Raw genomic sequence first — 21,553 nt, 5'->3', positions numbered from 1 at the left:
TCTCCTCCTGTTTTCGGGAGCATCTTTCTGCAATTTGCCGGGAAATTGACCGGCATCTGGGGGCAGAGGAGAGGCCTCTTGAGGAGGCAAGGGCGGTGCTAATGTTGGTGGTGATTGCCTTCTTTCCTTGTGTAGGCGGTTTTGCGAAGGAGCTCTGACCGCCGACGTAGGAGCCTCTCTGAGGGGGAGAGACTGACTCTGGGGCAGAGAGGCGGATGTTGGTGCATCATGGGGGCGTTGAGATGGCACCGGGGGAGGCGCTGTTGTGGGATGCGGGATGGTGCTTGGGTGGCGCAATGTTAAGTCGGCTGAGGTGGACGAGGTGAATCCCAGGTCGAAGGTCTGGGATGAGCGCAAGCCCGGATTCTGGTGCTGTGAATGAGCGCTGTCGACGGGAGAAACGTCGGGCACCGGCTTGCGGTGAACACCGCTCGAGGATGTAGGTGAATGGTCTGTAGAAGGGAGTATGAGTGACGGTAGAAACACGGACAAACGGCCGGCCCAAGTTCTTGATTTCCGAGGCGTAGGACGAAGCACTGGCTTATCCTGTGGTTCTATACTCGCAGAAGACGACTGTGTCTTCTGTGGTTGCGTCTGGGGTTTGGTCTGGGCAGGAGGGGTTCCATTGGTGGGTTTCAGCGTTTGCTGTTCGAACGGGAAGCCTTCGTCGGTTTTCGTGGGACTTGCGGGAAGCCTGATCACACGATCTTCGTCATCCGATTCGGAGAATGCTGCTGCTACTGGAGCATCATGACGGAGTCGTCGAATATCCTCAGCTCCAGTCCGCGACCCAACATGGAAGTCGGACAGGACACTAGCTTCAGCAGGCAGCCCCGACTTCTCCTCATCGGGACTGTCCCTGGGCTGCAGTTGTCCTTGCTCTTGCTCCGGCAGTCTGGGCGGCGGCAGCGGCTGATGCTGATTAGATTCGTGCGTCGAGCGACGTTTCGGTGGATCTGGAGGCGAGTTCTCGGCACTTTCTTGCCCACTGCTGGCCTTGGTGTGATCGGACGAGGTCGAGATCGAATACCGCTTGTGCGAAGGGGGCGTGGATGGCGTCGAGGATAGTACATCGGATAGATTGGAAGAGGATTTGAAAGGAGAAGAGAGAGAATAAAGGGTCGACTTGGTGGCACGAGAGGCACGAGAAACCGAGAACTTACTCGACGTCATACTGGGCAAGCTGGCTGCGAAGCTTTGCTGGTCGTCCTTGAGGCTTTGGTATGGGACCTTGGACCTGAAGAAGCGCAGCGTCACGAGCCGATGCTTACAGACAAGACGAGGATAGCGAGCACCCTGCTGTGTCGGAAAACAGGCGGGAGGTGCTATGTGAAGTATGTTCGGAGCGTAGAGGAGAGGTCGGGGCGAGACTCGAGTCGGAGGGGAGGGGCCTTTGGGCAGGCTGGGGGGGGACAAGAGTGGGCAGTTCTTCTGCGGCGGATGGGAATCTCTAGCCGTTACGCTGTTCTCCTGCAGGCTAACGTTCTGTAAGAAGAAAAGGATGTCAGACCTCAACAGGCGGAGCCCCTGGACTCTGCTTTCTGTTCCGTCTGTCGGGCGATGCCCTGCGTGGAGAGGGTGGATCGGACAAGGAAAGAAGCCCGGGAGTGGAGGAGCTCGAGTTTGCCGGGGGGGTGGCCGGTTGGGGTTCGTGGCTGAGAGCGACTCAAGTTAGCACCAGGGAAGGCAAGCAAGGGGGAGTGAGCATAACAGCAACGGACGTGCGTTGATGCCGAGAGGAGGTCTTGCCAGGCAATCTAGTCCTGCCAGTGTCAAGTTGAAACGTCCTTGCTTGGTCGCTCGCTGTCTTGCTCGTGTTATGGGCCGGGAAGTCAATTCGCGACGAGAGAACCAGACGAAGCTCCTAACATGCGGGACGAGAGGAAAGAAAAGGCGGAACTTCGGAGACGCCGGGGTGTTGCTAGTGACTAGAGCAGTCTTGAATCTGTGCTTGTCTGTTGCGTTCTAGTGCTGAGCCTCGCGGATGTGAGTGTTGAGAAGAAAAGATGGCGTGGGCGTCGTCGTGTTGCTAAGAACCCCAAAGTCCGGTAGAGAGACGCAAGAAAATGACGTTGCTCGTTCCGCTCGGTGGAGTAGACCAGCGCAGCATTATGCTTCTGAGTGCCGTTGGCAGCTTTGACCTGCGTCCCGGTACACGGCTGAGCCCAACGAAGGATTGCCTCGCAAGAGGGGCAGATCCAAGATCCAAGACCCCAACTCAAGCCCGCCAAAAGGGGGTCGACAGGGGTGCAAGGGGGGCCAACTGCGCGCTAGGTGCCAGGATTTCTGGAGAGAGGCCCGCGGTTAATACGAAAAGACGCCCCCATTCTCTATTTCGTGCGTCCTTTTTAGGTCTCTTGCGTTTGGCTTCTGTAGCAACGGCCCTTTTTGAGGGAGAAAAAAACACCAGAGGAGCGGGTTCTTCCCTCCGGATGATGGACGCAACATCGATGCTCGCAGGTGTCGATTGTGGTGTGGCAGCCTGTCAGCCTCATCAAGCATGATGGCCATCAAGCAATTTCTGGATGTGGTGTCCCCCTTCAGTGGCGGACGAGCGAAACGATGGATGGGCGGCGGGTGGGTGATGATGATCCTCGGCGAAAAGTGGCATCATCCAGTCGTCTGCCAACCCGTGGAGACGTCTGAGCGAATGGGCCACTGCCAGCCTGCCAGCCTGCCAGCCTGCCAGCCTGCCTCCCTGCGCCTCCATCGCCTCCGCCGTCAGCTGTTGCATCGACTCGACAGTGCTGAATATAGATCACCGTCGACTATTCTGGCGTCGTACAGCCTGGGGCTAAAGCCAGCCTGCCGTCCTGTCAGACATTTTTGGCTGCATCTCGAGCCCAGATCGGTCTGCCTTTTTTTCCCCTCTCCCACGCCTCTTAGGATGGACGGCCGAAACCCAGTGATTGGCGCACGAGGAATCCCCTTACCAGCTTTGTCTGCGGTCTTCACATATTGGGCGGTGCTTGGGGCTTCGTCCTGAATCCGAAGAGACTTCCCTTCTGTGGCGCTACGACGGTTCCACGGCACCCGAGACACGCACCAAGGCGGCAGAGCACACAATACGATGGCTGCCAGGCTAAGTCAGCGGGTACCTTTGTCGTACCGCACCGGCCCTGAGCCTCTTTCCTTTGTCCTGTGCATGTGTGTTGCTCGTGTCGACGACCGCAATCGGGTGTCTCTCGAGTCGTGTTACAGCATGGTGGCAATCGGCTCGCTGATGTTGTCCTAGTCAGCGGGCAGCTGACCTTTGTGCCTTGACGGAGAAAAAAAAAAAAGACCCTGCAGCGTGGATTTCCCGCTGATCGGCCCGGGCTCGCAATTGGGTTACAACCCGCTCGCCGTCGTGTTCCCGGAGTTAGCTACTGTACCGATCCAATAGCGGGTGTCGGAACGACGGAGGATGGCTGGATCGATGTCGTGATAACCTTTGTGTTCTATAGTGCCGTCTGTAAATGCAACCCCACGCCTCTCCCAAGGGATGGAAGAGCAGGCGCCATTGTAATGTCTGATTCTGTCAGGGAGAGACGTTGCAGTTCACCTTGCTTAAACTGTGCCTTGTTGCTCGCTAGCCTGCTCGCTGGTCAGTCTGGCTAGTCTGGGTGGTCGACGGTGGCGAGGGTTGAGACAGCCTGGCGGGCAAGCAAGACATAGCAGGGTCGTCCCTAGAACGAATGGTGTCATATCGCACTGATCTGCCAGAATTGCGTGTGGCCAGTATACTGAGATGACAACGACGAAACCAAGTAGCTTCGAACGTGCCTATTTGGCCGAGACTTCCGAGCGTGCTCGCGCATTGCATCGACAATTGAGACGAGCATGCTGTTTGTCAGTCAAAAGCAATGTGCGCCGCCTAGCCACTGGGTGTCACCGATGCGGAGCTGAAGGCTAAGACTGTTGTATGCTGTCTTGAAGGCATGACAGGCAACCGGACAAGAAGTGGACTTGGCAGGTGGGAGGAGACTCTCTCACCGCAGAAACCGAAGGAGGCAGGAACCATTCTACCTGACGATCCTTATGAGATTTCGCCTGCCATCGGTCCTGTCGCCAGTCTGGTCACTGGTCTTGCCACGGTTCTGCTGCCAGTCCCGCCAGCTGGCGTCCCCCACCACCATTCACTGCACCATTCACTGCACCATCCAGGTTGATGCCCGTCACACTCTCATTGGCCAGATTCTGCCAGGCTTTACTGATTGCACTCCCCTACACCGCTTTCCAACGGCCTTCAAATACCGACAGCCAGGCGTCGACTTGATTCACGTTTCTTCTTCCCTCCTTAGCTCTCTTTGCCTTTTGGCTTAGGTACCTAGCCTCTCACTCTCTTTGGCCTTTTGGGAATTATGCTGACATGAATTGTGCAGATCAAGTGTAGTATCTGTGAGGCTCACTTCCTCCTTGGTTTTGGTCATTTCTGGTGGGCTTGATTACTGATGCATCTGCAGGTTCTCATCAAGATTAATCTCTGATGGTTGTCCCAAGGGACCTCACTAGATTTATCTCAATTTTTGCCTCTGCCCGGAGACTGTCCTCTATGCTTGCACACGATGGTCTCCACTGTGTCCCTGGTATTTCACTGCCTCCAGGTGACGCGAATGCTCTGCATTTTCATTGCTTTCTCTGGCTGGCCAGAATAGCGAAGAAGGTGCCTTTCCTCCCCGGAAAACGGACGCTGCTGTGTTGTGAGTTGAACGTGGCTTCAGTTAAGAGACTTGTTTGTCCAGTAACGTGCCTTCCTAGAGAACACCGATCCAGCAGCAATCCAAAACATGTCGTTCCGATCGCGAGGGCACAAACGTGTCCAGAGGTCAGAAAGCAACGTACGTAGTTTGATGGTGCCGTGAGACATCTGATCTTGTAGCCTGCATCGTCGTATACCGACCTACCTACCTAAAGAGAGGTCATCCATGACGCCTTGCTGCACACTTGACCTCTGTCTTCCCACTGCATAAAACTATGCTGCCCGTGGACTTTTCAACGAAACCATTGAGCACATGTCTCTCAGTCGCGCTATCGATGGCATGGGCAGGATCTGTTTCACTGGGGCAGAGTTCGAGACTTGTCACTTGGGTTCTGGACCACATGCTCTTGATCCATCGTTGTAGGTTTCTCGCTTCCGAGTTCCTTCAGCTTGCAGTGCGGCTGAAAGCAAGTTGTTCTTTTGAGCGTTCGCCACAAGAAGTGACACATTGATTTTCCAACCACATCGCGAGCTTGACTTACCTAGGTACCTACCTAATATAGGTACCTAAGGTACCTAAAACAATCACAAGAAAAGATGACCCCGCAGAACTCTATAAGCTGGCAAGAGCAGTCACATTCATGGCGGCACCTTCCTTAAGATCTCCTGTGTTGAAATCTTCCGAGCCGTAGTGACGCCTGCCTGTTGACGACGCAAGGTCTCAAGTACCCAAGGTACCTTACCTAAGGTAAGGTAGGCACGTATTGTCATCAGTGTCATCTGCAAGAGCAAGTCCGGAGGGCGACCACATGGTGAAAAAACCTGCATCTTAGGTAGGTACCTAGCTGGAGAAGAGTCAATCCACCCTCACTTTTGCCTTTGGTTTATAAGCAGAAAATGTTCGCATTAGTATGCCGTAACAAGCTGCAGATTCGTCATGAAGTCAACTGTCTATCACACACGCAGTTTGATCGTCTGAAATAGGCAGTATTCAACAATGAGCCACGGGAATATGAGGCCAGGCATACGTGTACCTGTTGTACTGGCGCAGTGACCTTGGGTCAACCTCCGCTCACTGGCACTCCAGACATCGTTAACTGAGCAGACATCACCACTACTACGTGGCCATTACGCTCCACCTCCCAGAGCTGGCGCGCACTCATTGAGCAGCGTCGTAAAGCCAGGTTCCTTCATGTAATCTTCGGCTCTCGACCTCGTTATGTCGATCATCGCGACATCGTCAAGCTCGCCTACATTACTCTCCTCGACCTTGGCCAGCAACCTCCAGCTCCCAACGCCATCCTCGTCGACCCAGTCGGGCAGTCCGTCGCCGACATTGAAGCGCCAATACTTCCTGGCCATGCTGCGAGGGGCGAAAGCGTTGATCAGAGAGCGGAACAAAATGTTCGCCATCTCACTGTTGGTAGCGATACTAGCGAGGCCATTTGTAAAGTCAATGGGATGATTGACAGTCGATAAGGTCTGGCTGAGGGGAGTCCCGGTACCAATACTGAGGAAGCAGCCGGTAGTACGGACTGGGCCGAAGACCTGAAGCACTTCATTCCAAAGCCTATCAACGTAAAGTCAGCTCTGTGGCCACGAAGTCATGGATCGGCGAGTACACACCAGCCAATGGGGTTGTTGGCTTGTAGGCCTCCGTCAACAAACGTCTGACCGTTGACTTCCAGACGCTTGAAGAACATCGGGGCTGCCGATGTAGCGCGTGCTGCCTCCCAGAGCTTGATATCTGGCAGCTCAGGCATTTGTAGAGGATTCGTGTACGACCGAAGCAAGACGGGTGCGTGGTTGTTCGAGCCGTGCGAGGCAACGGCTGTGACGAAGCTGGTAAGGGTCAGCTCTGCATACATCGCCCGCAATGCTAAAGCTATACTTACACCTTGCAAGATGGGTTGGTATTGTTCTCCTCCCGCAGAGGGACGGAGTCAGGGTCCTGGTTGAGCTTTTCCCTGATGAGATCTTTGATGACCTTCTCGAGGACGCTGTGGTCCCATTTCTCTCCATCCACCCCAACTTTGACAACAGTCCCAAGGCTGGGCCAAAAGTGGCCGACAAGACCGGCAAATGACTTGACTTCCTGGACTTGCGGAAATACTTGTCCCATGAACTTGACATAGCTTGCGATGCAATCATCGACACTCATCTCGAGCCGACCCAGCATGATTGCGATGAAGCTAGTTGGCGCATGTTCAGCGGGCTATATCAACGTGCCAATAAGCGATTCAGGTTAACTTACCCTCCAGTGCTGGTGCCGCCGATCATGTCGAACACCTCGCAAGGCTTTTTGCCTGGGCATGACTGGTCCATGACTTTCTTCAAGATCATCAAGGACGCCAAGCCGCGCACGCCACCACCATCTACTCATGGTCAGAATAGTCTTCGTCAATCTTTATCAGGTTCGGTGGACTGTGCGACCTACCTAGGGACAGCACACGCAAAGGTCGGTCGTTTGCACTGGCCGTGCTGAGCATATCAGCTTTGAAGAGGCTGTCTGGTACGGACGGAAGCTGCTCAAGAGTAGGGAACATGACTTTGTTGATATCATTGAGAGCCTCTTGCGTGCCAAGGACCTTAGCTGCAATGGAGCCGAAGTTAAGAGACTCGCGTTCAACTTGAGGCTCACATGTTAACATGGTCATTGACGCAGTAAAATTCTCATGCTGGCGTGGGTAGACTTACTCGGGGCGCCCAGTTCGACGACCAGGTACCCACGCTTTGCGGTCAATTTCCAGCCTTGGAAACGAGAGCAAAGCCTCACGGCAATCACGTTGTTTTTCTGCAATTTGTTTCAGCGCCCCACCACAGTTGGGCTTGAACAATAGAGTACATACCTCGACGAGACGAAACAAGTCGTGGTCCTCAGAGAATACGCTTCCTTGGAGCTACCCCGGTGTCAGTCCTTATTTCATGCATTTACCTCAAGGCCCTCTTCTGGGGTTTTCACAGTTGACTTGAGAACTCACCCAAGTGAAATCTTCACAGCTGAGAACGTTCTTGTGGCTGGACCACGAGAGCTGAATATCATCTTTCACTCGGGGCGTGACGGCGTCTGCATTCTCCATGATGGCGATCTCGAACCATGTCCAGATTCCGGCGGCCTTGTCATCACAGAAGCCTTGATCGCGAGACTCTGTGAAGAGTTGAATGCTGTGCAAGCGCTGAATGGTCTTGGTATCTAAGGACTGTATGTTCGACGCAACGTCGCGGTTAACGATTTACAACGAATTTGTGATTTGAAAAAGGGAAACTGACGGGAGTCCTGAACCAGCTGGTGTATTCGATGTCGGGGCCGGATGAGTCCACATGCTTCTTCTTGCCGCTGCGTACGGCGTACTTGCCATCCGGGGCATCGCCCGGAGAAGACGGATACTCCGACAGGGCCTCAAGAGCGTCAGGAATCTGCATGGTGAAGAGAAGGTCGATGTATACATATAGACGAAAACGACGATGCTTGGAACGAGGGTCAGATGAGGACTTGTCCACGGCTTATATACCCATTTCGTTTGGGGCATCTGAGCGACAGTCCAGACACAAAGCAATTGGTTCATATGAAGAGATGCACGCCAGAGACGCAAAAGCCTGCATACGAGGGGTATGTATTCCTGAGTATTTCGGAATATGTTACTTCTGACCGTCCACCTTCATTCGAACGAATAATTGGCCTCCAGACGTTGATAGGTTGCGATACGCACCGTCAATTGGAGAACTCAACCACGGCGAGCTGAGGTCACATTCCGAAAATGATATATCAACGGACAGTACATCGTGGCGAACTAGTAATTGTACTAACGATTTCCTATTTCAATATTGCCTAAGCCGGTGGCGGGCTGAGCTTGAAGACAAGCCTGGGGCATGGCGCTCAAGGCCGGGGTCGCAGCAAATGCCTGTTTTGGCAGCGGTAGTGGGTTTTCAGCGCATCAGATGTACTTGCTGTGGCTTGCGTTTGCGAAAGCCCCTTGCGTCTCGCTTCAGCTTCCTATAGCGATTCATCCTCACCGCACTGAGCGTGCGGCGCGTTCAATCTATCCATTCCACAAGTTCAGCTGGGAGCAGGTCTGGACCGATCCAGGCGCCCCCGCGGAGCATTATCTTGACGCGAGGGACGGGCCGCGCGCATGTGGTTGACAGCGCTAGTTCTCAGCGCATAGTCAATTCGGATACTGACTCGGATGGACAGAACAGTGACCAGATAAACAAGCACAAAACGGTCGGTAGATGTATATAGTTGTTGAGGCATGGAACTCATCTTCCACATCACATTTTTTTCTGAGCTTCCAACTCTGCTTGAGCTATCATCTTTGCCCACCTCTTGTTCGCCTTGTCGAGCTTCTATCACACTACCTCTGCCTCGTTGCTCATCCACAACCAGGCCCGCTCTCTGTTTTCCCCAATTTCTTCACACACCGCACCATGGGTTTCTGGAGCGGTGTCCTCAACGTCGTCGGGGCGATCCCCGTGGTCGGCCACGCGACGGCGGGCATTCAATACCTTGCCGGTGACAAAGAAGGCGCCCAAAAGTCACTGGCGGCCAGCACCGGAAATCTTGTCTCAACTGCCGGTGCTGTTGGTGGCTTCATCGTTGGAGGGCCCGTTGGCGCCGTCGCTGGTGGAATGGCCGGATCTACTGTTGGCGGTCAGATCGAGAATCAAATCAACGGCAAAGGTCTTGATCTCAGTGCCAACAAGCTCGTGACCGATGCGCTCATGGGCGGAGCTTTTGGCATGGTAGGCGGAGGCGGTGTGGGACATGCTGTCAAGGGCGCCGGAACTATGCTCGGAAAAGAGCTTGGCTTGTCGGCTCTGGAGGCTGTTGCCGGCTCCGCGACCAAAACCGCTGTGACGGCCACCGCAGGCCAAGCTATCCGGTATGATATCTACTGCAACCCATTGGTGATGCTTGCTGATACCTTTTCTCCCAGAGCCGTCAGCAACCAAGCTGGCAGCCCGAAGACGCTTCCCGAGCCTCATGGTGTAGGCCGACACGATGTGCCACCTGTGTAAATTGTATCATCCATCGCTCGCAAGGATTATGCAGCCGAGAAAGAGGCTGAAAGCATCATCACGGTAGTTGAACCGGGAAGTAGTTACTATCGATTACCTGTGAAATTTGCCGCATCAGCACCTGTCAAGCCCAGACTGGGATTGCGCCATACAATGCACATTAAGACAAGTCTCATTTCATTCTTAGTGAAGAAGTTCTAGTTCAACCGCCCTCTTATCTGCATCTCGAGCAACCACAGTGCAAAAGAAGCCCGTGCCAGGCAGGAGGAAAGAATGTGCATTCGTATGTCCACAGTCTCGTCGGTTTGGAGATGTGAAAAGAGTTGGAGATAGTGCGGCATCTTTCATTATAATGCCTTCAGCGAGTAACATGCGACACGACATTTGGTAGAATCCCCATGCAGCTTTCAAAGTGATGTTGTTTTCCTGTGCATTGACTCCTCAAGTCCAAGGATCTTCTGGTGCTTCTCTGACTCTTGTCTAGGTGCTCATCTGCTACGTCATTCAGCCGTCTCGATCATCGCTCAGCCACTCGCTGCTTTTTTGCCACCAGTTCAGATGCTCCGGGTTCTATTTCCGTCTCAGATGCAACAGGGATGTGAATCCTCCAAGACACCTAGGCCGCAATCGATAATCCTCACTGCATTGTACAGTGAGTGTCAAGCACCAGGTCACTTCCTGCTTACTTGATGACAAGAAAAGGTGTTTGGCCCCTGGACCACGGATCCCACTCCGTCTCGTCCACACAACCACCACCGAGCCTCCCTGCCTCCTCGATGAAGGCACAATGGCCAGCGAGAATGCGGAAATCAAGGCACTCATGTCAGCAACCACTAAGCATTGGGGCCGAAAGACTTTTGTTCACCTCCAGCGGTTAGGGATTCTGTCGCTGGCCTCACTGTTCGTTGGAGGCTCTGTCCTCATTGACGTCGGACGGCGCACGACTGACGAAGGTGCACACCATGATGCATTCAAAATCTTGAGGCCTGGCGCTCATTTGGGCGTCCAGGTATGGTTAGCGATCCTCGGTGTCGGCTTCGGACTGCTAGCGTACGGGTTTCATGAAGCCTATAACCACTTTTTCGATTGGATGTGCACACGGATGGCTCAAAGCGCCGCAGGCCTCAACTACGGTCGATACCTGAACTCTTTACCCCGGGCTCCAGTTTCCTACGGCTTCAGAGGCTTCCCTTGGCTCATCACATTCCGCAACATCGTCATCATATCTGGAACAGCGGCGTCCGTGGGGTACAAGTTCGCAATTCGCGAGGTACCCGATTCATCGTTCAGCAAGTTTTTGCCACAAGAGCAAGTGATCTTGCAACCTCCACCGCTGCAAATTACTACAAACGGCACAGTCGCTCCTTGGCTTGCAGATACACACAATAGCGAGGCATCGAGGTCTTTCCTGCACGGTTTCCGGAATGATGACCCTGAGCATCGTCGGGATCCGCCCAGTATCGTTGTCATGATGGCGACATCGAATTGCAACTGGAACATACAATTGGAAGATCAGGGGAACCTGTACGAGCGCGAGTTCGTCCTTATTGCGAATCAGAGTACACACCAGGACCAGGAACCACCCCCTGCCATGCCACGCGAGGCACCCGACGGCTGGCGACGCATGCGTACCGCCAATTCGGACTGGCCGGCCGGATCGGGAGATCAGTGGGATAATGCGAACAGGTCACAAGCAGTTGTTGACTACCGCATTGGATCATCTCAAGTCATTGAGATGCGGTGGGCACCAGCGGAGCTGTGGGACAACCCAACCTCATCCTCAACCGAGTCAATACCTGCAGCAAGACATCTTACTTATGAGGTCAGGTATGCCGTGCGCAATGCTCAACGAACCATTCAGAGAGGAGACTGCGCGACTATGAAGAACGTTCTCGATTTTGTGAATTCATACTCGACAACAGCTGAGGATCTTCTCACGAGTCTGCTCTCCGTTGACGACGAGGCTCCACAAGTTAGGGAGCAACAACTATCGTTCTCCGAGCACCACGGACCTTGGATCGACGCTCTATTGCAGCTATCCGATACCACCAGTGCAGATGCCGCGAGCACCTTCTTGAGATTGGCTTTGACATATATCGCATCGGAGGCAGTGGGACAGAACTATCATGTCGGACATGTTCCTCTTGGAGAGACTCCATTCGGCCCTGAGCCCGGATTCAGCCAAAACAGAGAAGGGGCTTACATGAATATCTGGCGCAAAAATGGAAGTGTCGGCTGCCACTACGTTGCCGCGAAGGCATTCATCGCGCTTGGATGCCTTGCCATCCTTGTCGGACTGACGCGGATCGTTATTGGGCCACCACAGCTCACGTCCTGGATCGGACAACATCTTTACATGCACCAGGCCAACGGAACCTCACTTTTGAAAGAATCCCAGCATGATGAGGAATTGGAGCGGCTGTCTACCGGATATGAGGTTGCTGGGCGGACGGCGGGTACATTACGGCTTTGATGCCGGGCGCTGTTTGGCTATCATGAGGGCCGGATGCCATGACTAGAACGCACGGAAAGAGACATTCCCGTGTCTTCTCGTACCAAAACATACAAGAATAGTATTATTGTTAGCGATATGCCGGACTTGACGAGATTCAAGAGCTTCTGTTGACATTACGCGCCACTATGTGATGATGACCCATCTTCCACCTGTCCTCGCGATGAGGCAGATGATATCGATTTCAAGACTTCCAATGACCACCGCTCCTTGTACCACAGCTACGCCGTCAAGAGCCTGTAGGATGACATCGTTCGCAAGCCCAATTCCCTGCAGGGCGTTTGATCTATCTGGCGTGTCGGTGGTGTCATTGATACCACGAATCTTTTCATGTCGGGGGCCTCAGGTAGATGTCGTGTTGGAGGATGTCACCAAGGGCCTTTAGCTTTCCTCGCCTGGGGGAAACGGGACTCAAACCCACTCGAGGCTTGAGATCGTGACATGTTAAACTTGGGTTCTTCAAGTGAGACTGATCGGATTTCTGAATCCGGGTATGTAGCTATACTTCAATTTTAAGCCGTGGCATTGCAGCGAAAAGTGGTCGCTGCAATTTTAATAATGGGTTTCTGATAAGTTGATGCTGTATACTGGCATCTGGCCATGTTTTCGTTGGCGATTGAAGAAAGGGACTTTCTACTTGGACTATCTCATTGATTAAAAGAGATGGTTGTCTCGAAAGAACAAAAGCTTCCTCATAACAGACTGGCATTGGCGGTCCAGCCACAGTATTTGACCATCATTCTGAAAATCCACCAGGTTGCCATCATTCAACTCATAGAAACGAACCGCTTTCCCGTTGGCGATAGCTCCGTACAGCCTGTTGCGGGGCTTGAAGCTCTTGAGGTGCCTTGCAAGCTGATCAGCGGCCTCTGCCCAAAGATCATCGTCTGTTTCCCGGCCGGGGGCCTTGCATTCAACAACGAGGAACTTCTTCTCCTCGTGCATTGGGTTGAATACAATATGCGCTGTGAAAAGATCTGCCCGACCACCTTCGTGAAGCATCTCGGGCCCGGTCATGTAGCCATCCTCTATCCGGAAAATCTTACTGAGAATCGCGTTCCAGACTCGGCTTGTCTCTCCTTCAGGCTGCCCGTTGGTCAGGCGATTTTCGATCGCCCACTCCAATGTCGAGTATTCCAGGTACTGTGGTGAGCTGGTATTAGTCCGTGCTATGGAAGGGCACATGCATGTGCCAGACGCAATGTGAAAGCAGAGATTTGCGGCAAAGTTACTCTGGAAAATCGGTGCAAGCAATATGGAAAGCACTTACAGTTCCTTTCTTCTCCTCTTGAGAAGGCAGAGCCATGACTGGATGGAAAGATGAGAATGCCGTGTGATAGTTGGGTTTTCCCGAAGCAGGCAGGTCAGAGAGTAAGTCTGGAAGGAGAGTCAGCCGTTTCTTCAACGGCCTGAGAGCTTTCTTATGTATAGACCCTCCTGCCGTGACCCAAGGCGGGTCACAGTCTGAACCCGATTTCCAACCGCCTCGTTTAGATTTCGACCCCAGTCCGGTGCGCTGGATTAGGTACCTTACGCTGCTTGCCATCTGGCCCAAGGAAAGGACTGCGGTTGGTGCGTCGGCGGCATATGGGAACAAACTGGCGGCCTAGGCCGACCTACAAGAAGCCTTGGTTATTGTATCAGACGCCAGAAGCCCAGCGGCTTACCTGTCATTCGCCCGCAACGTCGCTGACGACCCTTATCCCTGGTCTGTTGTACACGCCGGCCTAGGCCGCCGCGTGGCCAGCGGCAAGCAAAACCGTCCCCGCCCAAGAGCCCTATGTGCGCCTACCTTACGTACCTAAGCAACTATGCAGGTCGCCAACCTCATGCCTCTTGCTCGCTCCCTAGGTACATAGGTACCTTAGTTAGTACCTACCTCACTCATATTTTTTGCATCCGTCGCTCTCGGGCCTTGACGTTGTCCAACAACATCTGAACAGCACCAGCCAACGGCTCTTGTCTGTCCTTCGCGCTGGACTTGGTCCCAACGGCCCGCGCCAGCTTTCGTTCGACGTCTAGTCGCACAGATCTCCAACCATTCCCTGGAGACGAGTCATGCCAATCACCTCAGCTTGTTGTTCTCTTTGTGGTGGCGCAGTCATCGACTCAGGGGGGCAGCCATCGTGGATGGCTCGATTTGTCGCGCGTGAGTATGCTGAGCTTTGAGTAATGCTTTACTCATCAACGGGACATCGCCTGACAGTTTATTCCTCCAGTGTATGCATTGAATGATCGGGCCAAGACGGCCGCTTATGTTTCGGGCCCAGGTCGCCGGGAGCAGCTCACCGACAAGATCACCGCTTCGTCTGCAGCAGGGATACCCACCAAGCCCGACGGCGTTGATCCCGATGACGGCTCTTTCAGGATAAGTCTCATGCTGACAGCGTTTGAATCGCACAACATGCCAGGCCCGCCACCGCCCTGTTGGGGCTTTCCTTTCCACGCTGCATGCTGGGAGATTCTGTCGCACGCCTGTGCTCAGGCCGATTTATCCTGGGTCCAGACCCTCTTTCATCTTTGTAGGAGTCTTCCCGTGAGCCAAGGGCTGCTCGACTGGAGGCATGACTATCACGGCTCAGACCTGCAAGATGACGAGACTGAGCTCCTGCCTTCCACGGACGCAGAGCACCCAGGCGAACCACTGATCAATAGAAGAGATCCCCTTGCTATCCCACGCATGCCGCAGGTCTTTGGGTCTGAAATCTCCAATGGATCAGATGCATCGACTGCAGTGTTGGCTGATATCCCGACGGCATCTATCGAGTCAGTCGTCCGAAGCAACAAGACGGCGACTCGGCATATGGACACGTTTGCCAAGTTGCCTGCAGAGATACTCGTGCTCATCATCACCGCCCTACCATCGTCCGACGTCATCAGTCTGAGACAGGCGTCTCGCACTGCCGCCTGCATCAGTTTGCCGGATGCATTTTGGAAATCTCGCTTTCTTCACGGTCGGGAGTTTGACCACGTCTTCGAAGCACGCCAGCATTTCTCGTCTCAAACGCACAGAGGGAGGTGGAGGTCGATATACAGGTCTATGCAGAGAATCGAGAATACCCCGTCCATGGAAAACAGAAAGCGCATCTGGAAGATCTCAATGAGCCTCCGCCGCGTCCTGGAAGACATGAAAGGAAAAGACTGTCGAGGAACTGCTGTCCAGTCGTATTTCGAGCCAGATGCACCTCCAGCCACTGCTTCGAGACCGCTCGTCACCGCGCATAGACTACTCAGACAGCGAGTCCAGTCCATGTGGAGAGGGTGCAGAGCTTTGCACGAGCGCCGGCTCTCCTCGCTGCCTCACGACATCGTTACGGTCTTCGTCTCCACCATCAACATATTTGGCAGGTGCTATATCTCTGGCCTCCGAATCCTGGACGTGAGGAACCATTCTCAACCCTTGGGTTACATCAATACGGAAAACGAGATGCCTCTCCAAGCAATTTCCGGCAGTTCTTTCCGGATCAAAGGCTTCTGTCTCGCCCAGGACCAGAGGGGAATCAGAGGGCTCGCCGTTATACTCAACAATGGTCAACTGACCCAGTGGATTGGCAATCATGATGATATCCCCAAGAGAAGGCTTGTCTTCGAGTCTGGAGCTAGCAGCTGTGCTGCTGTTATCGACATTATTCAGGGCGGTTTCGATGTGAGTATTGGCTCTAACCCCAGAGGTGTTTGATTCGGCAAGGGCGTGTTGACGGATTCGATGCCTTCCTCGGATGACGTACTGAATCATCGCAGGCCTTCAAACTCGTAACGCTTTCCGTATCAGCGGACTTGTCTGGACCGCTGCCAGATCCAGACTCGCGACTGGACTTTAAAGATCGGGCTATCTGGTACCCGAACATCCCAAATCCAGACCTGACCATGCTGGGCACGTCGGGAAAAATCTACGGGCGCAGCTTGTATGACGAAGCTGTAGCGCGTTTTCTGGTGTTTGGAAGCACTGATGGTGACCACGCTCGCAATCCCACACAAGTCACCGTCCGAATGAAGGACAACGGCCCTGGACAATTCACTGATTTCCGTGAAATCATCATAAGCTTCGACCCCGCCGCTCATCAGACGCCTGTTCGATTGGGCCTCAGGAGCGAGAAAGCGCCTCAAGAAGAAAGCCTGGTGATGGACGGTCCTGGTGGCGAGCGCATCACGGCGCTGGACTCGGTGTATGAATTTGGCCAGCTCTTGGGTTTCACGGTGCGTGTGATCCTGCACATCTGGATCACAAAAGCTCGAGGCTAACTCTGGCGATGAACAGATACGTACAAGCTTTGGCCGCGCAGCTGACTTCCCAGCTGGGTTTCGAGACGATATTTCACCTCGCGCATCGGTGGCTAAGTCGGTGCACTGTCCGGCAAAGGAGAGAATCGTCGGCTTCTGGGCCACGGTAAGCTCTCATACAATATTGAGTCAAAGTGCCAGCGTAGGAATTGATTGCTGACGCGCTCGTCTTGCTATTTACAGACAGAGACGGGAAGAATCTTCGATCTCGGCCTGATTTCAGCTCAATCTGTGGCATCTGATGAAGGAAACGACGAGGATTGTGGAGAGGAGCTAGCCGTCGTAGAGGACTCTACCGTGCTGCACGAGACACAGGGATGAGTCAGTGTAGTGCAAGTGAGTATGTCAAGAATAAGATCATACAGCTAATCAGCCAGTAATTGTCGATATCTCTGCCTGAGCCACCATATATGGGCGGTCCTTTTTAACAAGTTTTGAGTTCATCTCAGAATCATACGACCATGGTCCGCACAAAGGAGCAGGTGGACATCAGCGGGCGGCAAATGGTTACAAGGATTAAATATCCCGCCACGTTTGAGCGGGCCATATATGGACAGAATAAGGTACGTATGGTGCGTATGTACAGGCCACCCTCGCCGACTCTGGCGCCTCTTTTGCGAACAAGCAGCTCTAGCCCGACAGCCAAGCCAGCAGAGCCTTGTGGAACTCCTCGGGCGCCGAAATCTGGGGCGAGTGGCCCTCGTCGGGGAACGTGATGAGGTGTCCGTTGGGGAGCTCGGCGGCGATCTGGGGGCCGAGGAGGTCGAAGCGGCCGAGCTTGGCGGCGACGTCGGGCGGCGACCACTGGCCGCCGATGGCGGTGGTGTCCTTCTCGCCTATGAGGAGCAGGGTGCGGGCCTTGATGTCCTTGAAGTAGTGGGCCACGGGCTGGGTCAGGACGAGGTCGACAATCTTGGCCTGGCAGCGCACAAAGGCGTCGCGCAGGGAGCCGTTGTAGACGTTGACGAGCATGCGGACCCAGACGTCGTAGGCCTCCTTCCACTCGCCGAGGTAGTAGACGCGCTGCTCGTAGCCGCGGATGGACTCGTAGGTCGAGGCGGCCTCGGAGGTGAGCGACTGGTCGATGGGGATGTAGGGGACGCCCTTCTGGACGTAGTCCTCGAGGCCGATGCCGTTGACGATGACGAGCTCGTCGACGGTGGCCGGGTACTGCAGGCCAAAGGTCGTCGTCAGCATGCCGCCGAACGAGTGGCCGATGACGGTGACGTTGCCGACGCCGGCGGCGTCGAGCAGGCCGCGCGTGTTGAAGACGAGCTGCTTGGCGCTGAACTGGTAGCCGGCGGGCTTGCTGCTCTTGCAGAAGCCAATCTGGTCGGGCGCGATGACGCGGTATCCCTTGCCGGCGAGGGCGCGGATCGTGGTCTCCCAGGTCGCGCCGCAAAAGTTCTTGCCGTGGAAGAGGACGGCCGTCTTGCCGTTGGGCCTGCACTTGGGCTTGACGTCCATGAAGGCCATCTCGACCTTCTCGGCCTGGCTGACAAACGAGAAGACCTCGACGGGGAAGGGGTATTTCCAGTTGAGGCCGTTGAGGTCCTGCGGGAACGGGCCCTTGGAGATGGTGCCTTTGGCCTGCGCGTCGCTCAGGCCGGCGGCCATGAGGCCCGTCGTGAGGGCGGAGAGCAGTGAGAAGCGCATCGTGAGGTGTGGGTACAGAGGCGCACTCTTTGCCTGCGACAGTGGCGACTACAACGAGGACGATGGCACGACGGGATGGCGTCTAGGAGGAGGCGCCGTGGGAGGGTGACAGGACCAGTTGAATGATGTCGAGATGGAGGGGGGACGGGGGCTGCAGATCACGGTTCGAAGCATACCCCGGGGGGAATGATAAGTGTGGTTCGGTCGCACAAGAACACGACACGATCCCTGTTCTGCAGCATGGCGAACGGGCTTGACCTTCTGCTTCGGGATGCGAGTGATTTACACACGAGGGGCTCGGCACGACGGTCTGCCTGTTGGTCGCAACGCCGCCACCGACAAGCCCCCCGTCGCTTTGGGTGGTGGGCTACATCAGCCTGTAGCCAACATTCTGCAAGCCACCGGTGGCACAAGAAATTAAGGTACGAGTTTGGTTGGAACCTTTCTGGCGACAAGGCGCAGAAAGGCACCCGAAGAGGCCTTGGCGGCAACCTCGCTAGCGCAGCCGTTGGTCCCGGTGCAGCCGGCGCAGGGATCTCTGGGGCCTAGTGATCTCTGGGGCCTAGTCGAAAGGAGCCAGGCCTCAGCGACATGGGGTATGGGTAGGTTTGCTTGGGGAGCTTGGGGAGCTTGGGGAGGCTTGGGAGGCAAGGGAGGGAACCGCGGGTAGCCGGGAAGAACGAGTTCGGGGTCCGGACACGCCAGGGAAGACGAGACCAGCGCGGGAGGGGCCGCGTTGGTGTGGATTGGTGTGTTGTTGGTCTCTGGAGGGGGAGCTCCATTGCAGCAACGAAGGATTCCGGCGGAGGCCATGAAAGGAAAGACGCAAGCATTTTTATGCTGGCGATCCCTGACTTGTTGGGGCCTGCAAAGTCTTGGACGCAGACCGGCAAAGTCTTGGACGCAGACCTGCACAGTCTTGGACTGCGAGAGAGAAAGAGGCAAAGCCTGCGAGACATACAACGGACATGCAGCGAGATGGCTGCAACTCGGCCGCTTTTACCACATCCTCTCCCCCCCCCCTTTTCTCCCGCCAAGCACCGAGCATCCTGTCGTTTCCAGTGACAACGAGGTTTAATCCAATCCGAAAAAGACATGTGATGGTGGTGTGCATCCCGCATGCTTCCCTCCCACGGTACAACCCCATGTCTCCTGTACCTTGCATTGCAGACCGCAAGGGGCGGCGTGTCAGCGATTGTCTGCACTCAATGCCTTTGTGATGGACGGAACAGAACTGTTTCTGGAGGGTTTGTGGCGCACAATTATATGACCTTTTTCTCGAGGGTGCGCCATTGGGTGCCCGTCATGACGTGCCATGCCATGGCCGCCATGGCACACCATACTATGCCGTGGCCGCCATGGGATACATATACTCAATCTCCCCTGTTGAGGCATCTCGTTCCCCTCTGAGCGAAAAAGAAAATGTCGCTTCTGTCACATACCTGCGCCCGGTAGTCTGAGCCCGGTAGTCGTCTTTGCTGCACCAACGGACCGCCATCACAGGCCGATTCCCGCCATGGCCACCGCCAACGGCTCCGGGGAGAGCAATGCCAATCAGGTTGTCATTCCCTGCATTGTCTTCTTCGCTCTGACCCCCATCTTCATCATCATTCGACTATGGAGCCGCATAGCGACGAGATCCACCATCGGCGCCGATGACTGGACAATCATGGTGTCTTTTGTGAGTTCAGCTGCCCTGATGACCTGGTTTTGCGAAGCCTCGTCACTGACGGACACGTGTGCTCAGGTGTGTGTGCTGGTTGTCCAGATCCTCATGATGTTCTCCGTATCGTACGGTTTTGGGCGACACGTCTATGAGCTGGAAACCCAAGACCGGTTAATGGCGCTCAAGGTATGCCGACCACGGGTCACAGACATGACACCGAAACGGGCGTGGTTAACATGAGAAATCAACAGCTGTTCTACGTGGCGCAAATCTTCTACAAGCTCACCATCAACCTGACCAAGGCGTCGATCCTCGCCCTCTACCTGCGCATCTTTGTCCAGCGCTGGTTCCGCATCTGCTGCTACGTCCTCGTCAGCATCATCCTCGCCTACATGGTCGCCACGACGGCCTCGTCCATCTTCCAGTGCAGCCCCATCAGCGGCGCCTGGGACAAGTCGTCCAAGCCGACGTGCATCGACCTGACCAAGAACTGGTACGCCAACGCCGGCTTTTCCATCGCCACCGATATCTTGATCCTGCTGCTGCCCATGCAGCCGATCTGGGCGAGCAAGCTTCCCGTCAACCAGAAGAGGGCGCTGATGCTCGTCTTTGCGCTTGGAGGCTTGTACGTGCAGCGTCCACCGGCCATCTCTCTCTCTCTCTCTCTCTCTCTCTCTCTCTGCTAACGAGATGCTCTCAGCGTCACCGTCACATCCATCATGCGTTCGACGACGCTCAAGTTCTCCACAAAGACCCCCGACATGACCTGTAAGTCGCCCACGCCACTACCCTCCGCCTCCCCAGGCCGGGTCACACGTCCACCATCGCTCACCCGCACCCGCGACGCGCAGACGACATTGCCTCGACGCTCTGGACAATGATTGAGCAGAACGTGGCCATCATCTGCGCCTGCCTGCCCATGTGCCGCCTGCCGCTGGCCTTTCTCTTCCCTTCGACCTTTGGCAGCACCTCGCGCCAGCGCTCGAGCTACAAGTACGGCGGCAGCAACAACAGCCACAACGCGGCCCGCAGCAACAACACCAGCAACAACATGAGCAGCAGCCAGCACAGCAGCAGCCACAGCGCCTGGCAGCCGTACGGCGGGCCGGCCAAGACGGGCGGCGCCAACCGCAGCATCGTCCACCACAGCGACGATATGAGCGAGGAGTACATCCTGACGTCGGTCAAGCGGCAGGGGTCCGAGGACGAGGGCGACGGCGACGGTGATGCCGGGGCCATTCGGAAGACGACGCGGTATGAGATCTCCTATGAGAGGGAGCCGTCGCGGTAGGATGGGGAAAGAGCACGGTTTGGATAGAGATTTATGACGATGCGCTATGTGAGGGAAACTATATCTGAGGAACCTGGGAAACTTCATGACTTTTGCTTCATAATGAAAGTCGTTCTCGAACTGAGTGTTTGGTTGAACATGATGGGCTTAATAGGATTGCCACTGACTCGTGCCACCATGTAATGTGACTGGTCAAGCGGCAGGCTAACTAGGGCTTCGTTGACGGGAGGTCAGTTTCGACATGAGCTTTGCTTTCTTGTGTGACTTGCAACTGTAAGAGGGCAGCCCAACGTTAGTATGAGAGTGCAGTCGTCAGCAGATCTTACAAGTTCCCTCAATGTCGCATTGCCGTCGATAAAGACTAATAGCATGGAAGCACATCTGAGCTCATGGCCTTCGAAGCGCCCGCTGACGTATACTGTCTCAGACTATCCAGGGCCTTGACTA

General features: G+C 54.9%; 8 protein-coding genes across 8 annotated transcripts in view; 4 read left to right on the top strand and 4 right to left on the bottom strand.

Moving 5' to 3' along the window:
- Positions 1-1,173, bottom strand: part of VDAG_03090 (uncharacterized protein) — a gene marked incomplete at both ends in the record, with an annotated part of 3,714 nt that extends 2,541 nt beyond the window's left edge. The window contains one exon of the mRNA XM_009656955.1: positions 160-1,173. Coding sequence (XP_009655250.1) covers positions 160-1,173 — 1,014 coding nt within the window. The remainder of the gene's footprint in view (positions 1-159) is intronic.
- Positions 1,174-5,809: 4,636 nt separating this feature from the next.
- Positions 5,810-8,104, bottom strand: VDAG_03089 (phospholipase; the record flags this gene model as incomplete). The annotated part of the gene is made up of 7 exons (XM_009656954.1): positions 5,810-6,251; positions 6,577-6,873; positions 6,936-7,056; positions 7,119-7,310; positions 7,379-7,475; positions 7,663-7,827; positions 7,952-8,104. The coding sequence occupies 7 exons, from the start codon at positions 8,102-8,104 to the stop codon at positions 5,810-5,812; spliced, it is 1,467 nt and encodes a 488-aa protein (XP_009655249.1).
- Positions 8,105-9,109: 1,005 nt separating this feature from the next.
- VDAG_03088 (uncharacterized protein) lies at positions 9,110-9,700 on the top strand (the record flags this gene model as incomplete). Its single annotated transcript, XM_009656953.1, has 2 exons — positions 9,110-9,564; positions 9,619-9,700. 2 exons carry the CDS (start codon positions 9,110-9,112, stop codon positions 9,698-9,700), a joined length of 537 nt encoding a protein of 178 aa, XP_009655248.1.
- A 787-nt stretch (positions 9,701-10,487) lies between these two features.
- On the top strand, positions 10,488-12,173 carry VDAG_03087 (uncharacterized protein; the record flags this gene model as incomplete). Its single annotated transcript, XM_009656952.1, has 1 exon — positions 10,488-12,173. One exon carries the CDS (start codon positions 10,488-10,490, stop codon positions 12,171-12,173), a length of 1,686 nt encoding a protein of 561 aa, XP_009655247.1.
- Positions 12,174-12,540: 367 nt separating this feature from the next.
- VDAG_03086 (uncharacterized protein) lies at positions 12,541-13,518 on the bottom strand (the record flags this gene model as incomplete). Its single annotated transcript, XM_009656951.1, has 3 exons — positions 12,541-12,711; positions 12,999-13,355; positions 13,483-13,518. The coding sequence occupies 3 exons, from the start codon at positions 13,516-13,518 to the stop codon at positions 12,541-12,543; spliced, it is 564 nt and encodes a 187-aa protein (XP_009655246.1).
- An 824-nt stretch (positions 13,519-14,342) lies between these two features.
- On the top strand, positions 14,343-16,814 carry VDAG_03085 (uncharacterized protein; the record flags this gene model as incomplete). The annotated part of the gene is made up of 4 exons (XM_009656950.1): positions 14,343-14,361; positions 14,432-15,858; positions 15,954-16,409; positions 16,677-16,814. 4 exons carry the CDS (start codon positions 14,343-14,345, stop codon positions 16,812-16,814), a joined length of 2,040 nt encoding a protein of 679 aa, XP_009655245.1.
- A 309-nt stretch (positions 16,815-17,123) lies between these two features.
- On the bottom strand, positions 17,124-18,256 carry VDAG_03084 (alpha/beta hydrolase; the record flags this gene model as incomplete). Its single annotated transcript, XM_009656949.1, has 1 exon — positions 17,124-18,256. The coding sequence occupies exon 1, from the start codon at positions 18,147-18,149 to the stop codon at positions 17,124-17,126; it is 1,026 nt and encodes a 341-aa protein (XP_009655244.1). The 5' UTR covers positions 18,150-18,256.
- Positions 18,257-19,665: 1,409 nt separating this feature from the next.
- Positions 19,666-21,106, top strand: VDAG_03083 (uncharacterized protein; the record flags this gene model as incomplete). Its single annotated transcript, XM_009656948.1, has 5 exons — positions 19,666-19,830; positions 19,897-20,001; positions 20,067-20,440; positions 20,516-20,583; positions 20,667-21,106. 5 exons carry the CDS (start codon positions 19,666-19,668, stop codon positions 21,104-21,106), a joined length of 1,152 nt encoding a protein of 383 aa, XP_009655243.1.
- Between the last annotated feature and the right edge of the window lie 447 nt (positions 21,107-21,553).

This window comes from Verticillium dahliae, genomic scaffold (assembly GCF_000150675.1).
Source record: "Verticillium dahliae VdLs.17 supercont1.5 genomic scaffold, whole genome shotgun sequence".
In the NCBI taxonomy this organism is placed as follows: domain Eukaryota; kingdom Fungi; phylum Ascomycota; class Sordariomycetes; order Glomerellales; family Plectosphaerellaceae; genus Verticillium; species Verticillium dahliae.
This window is presented reverse-complemented; position numbering and strand designations above follow the sequence as displayed.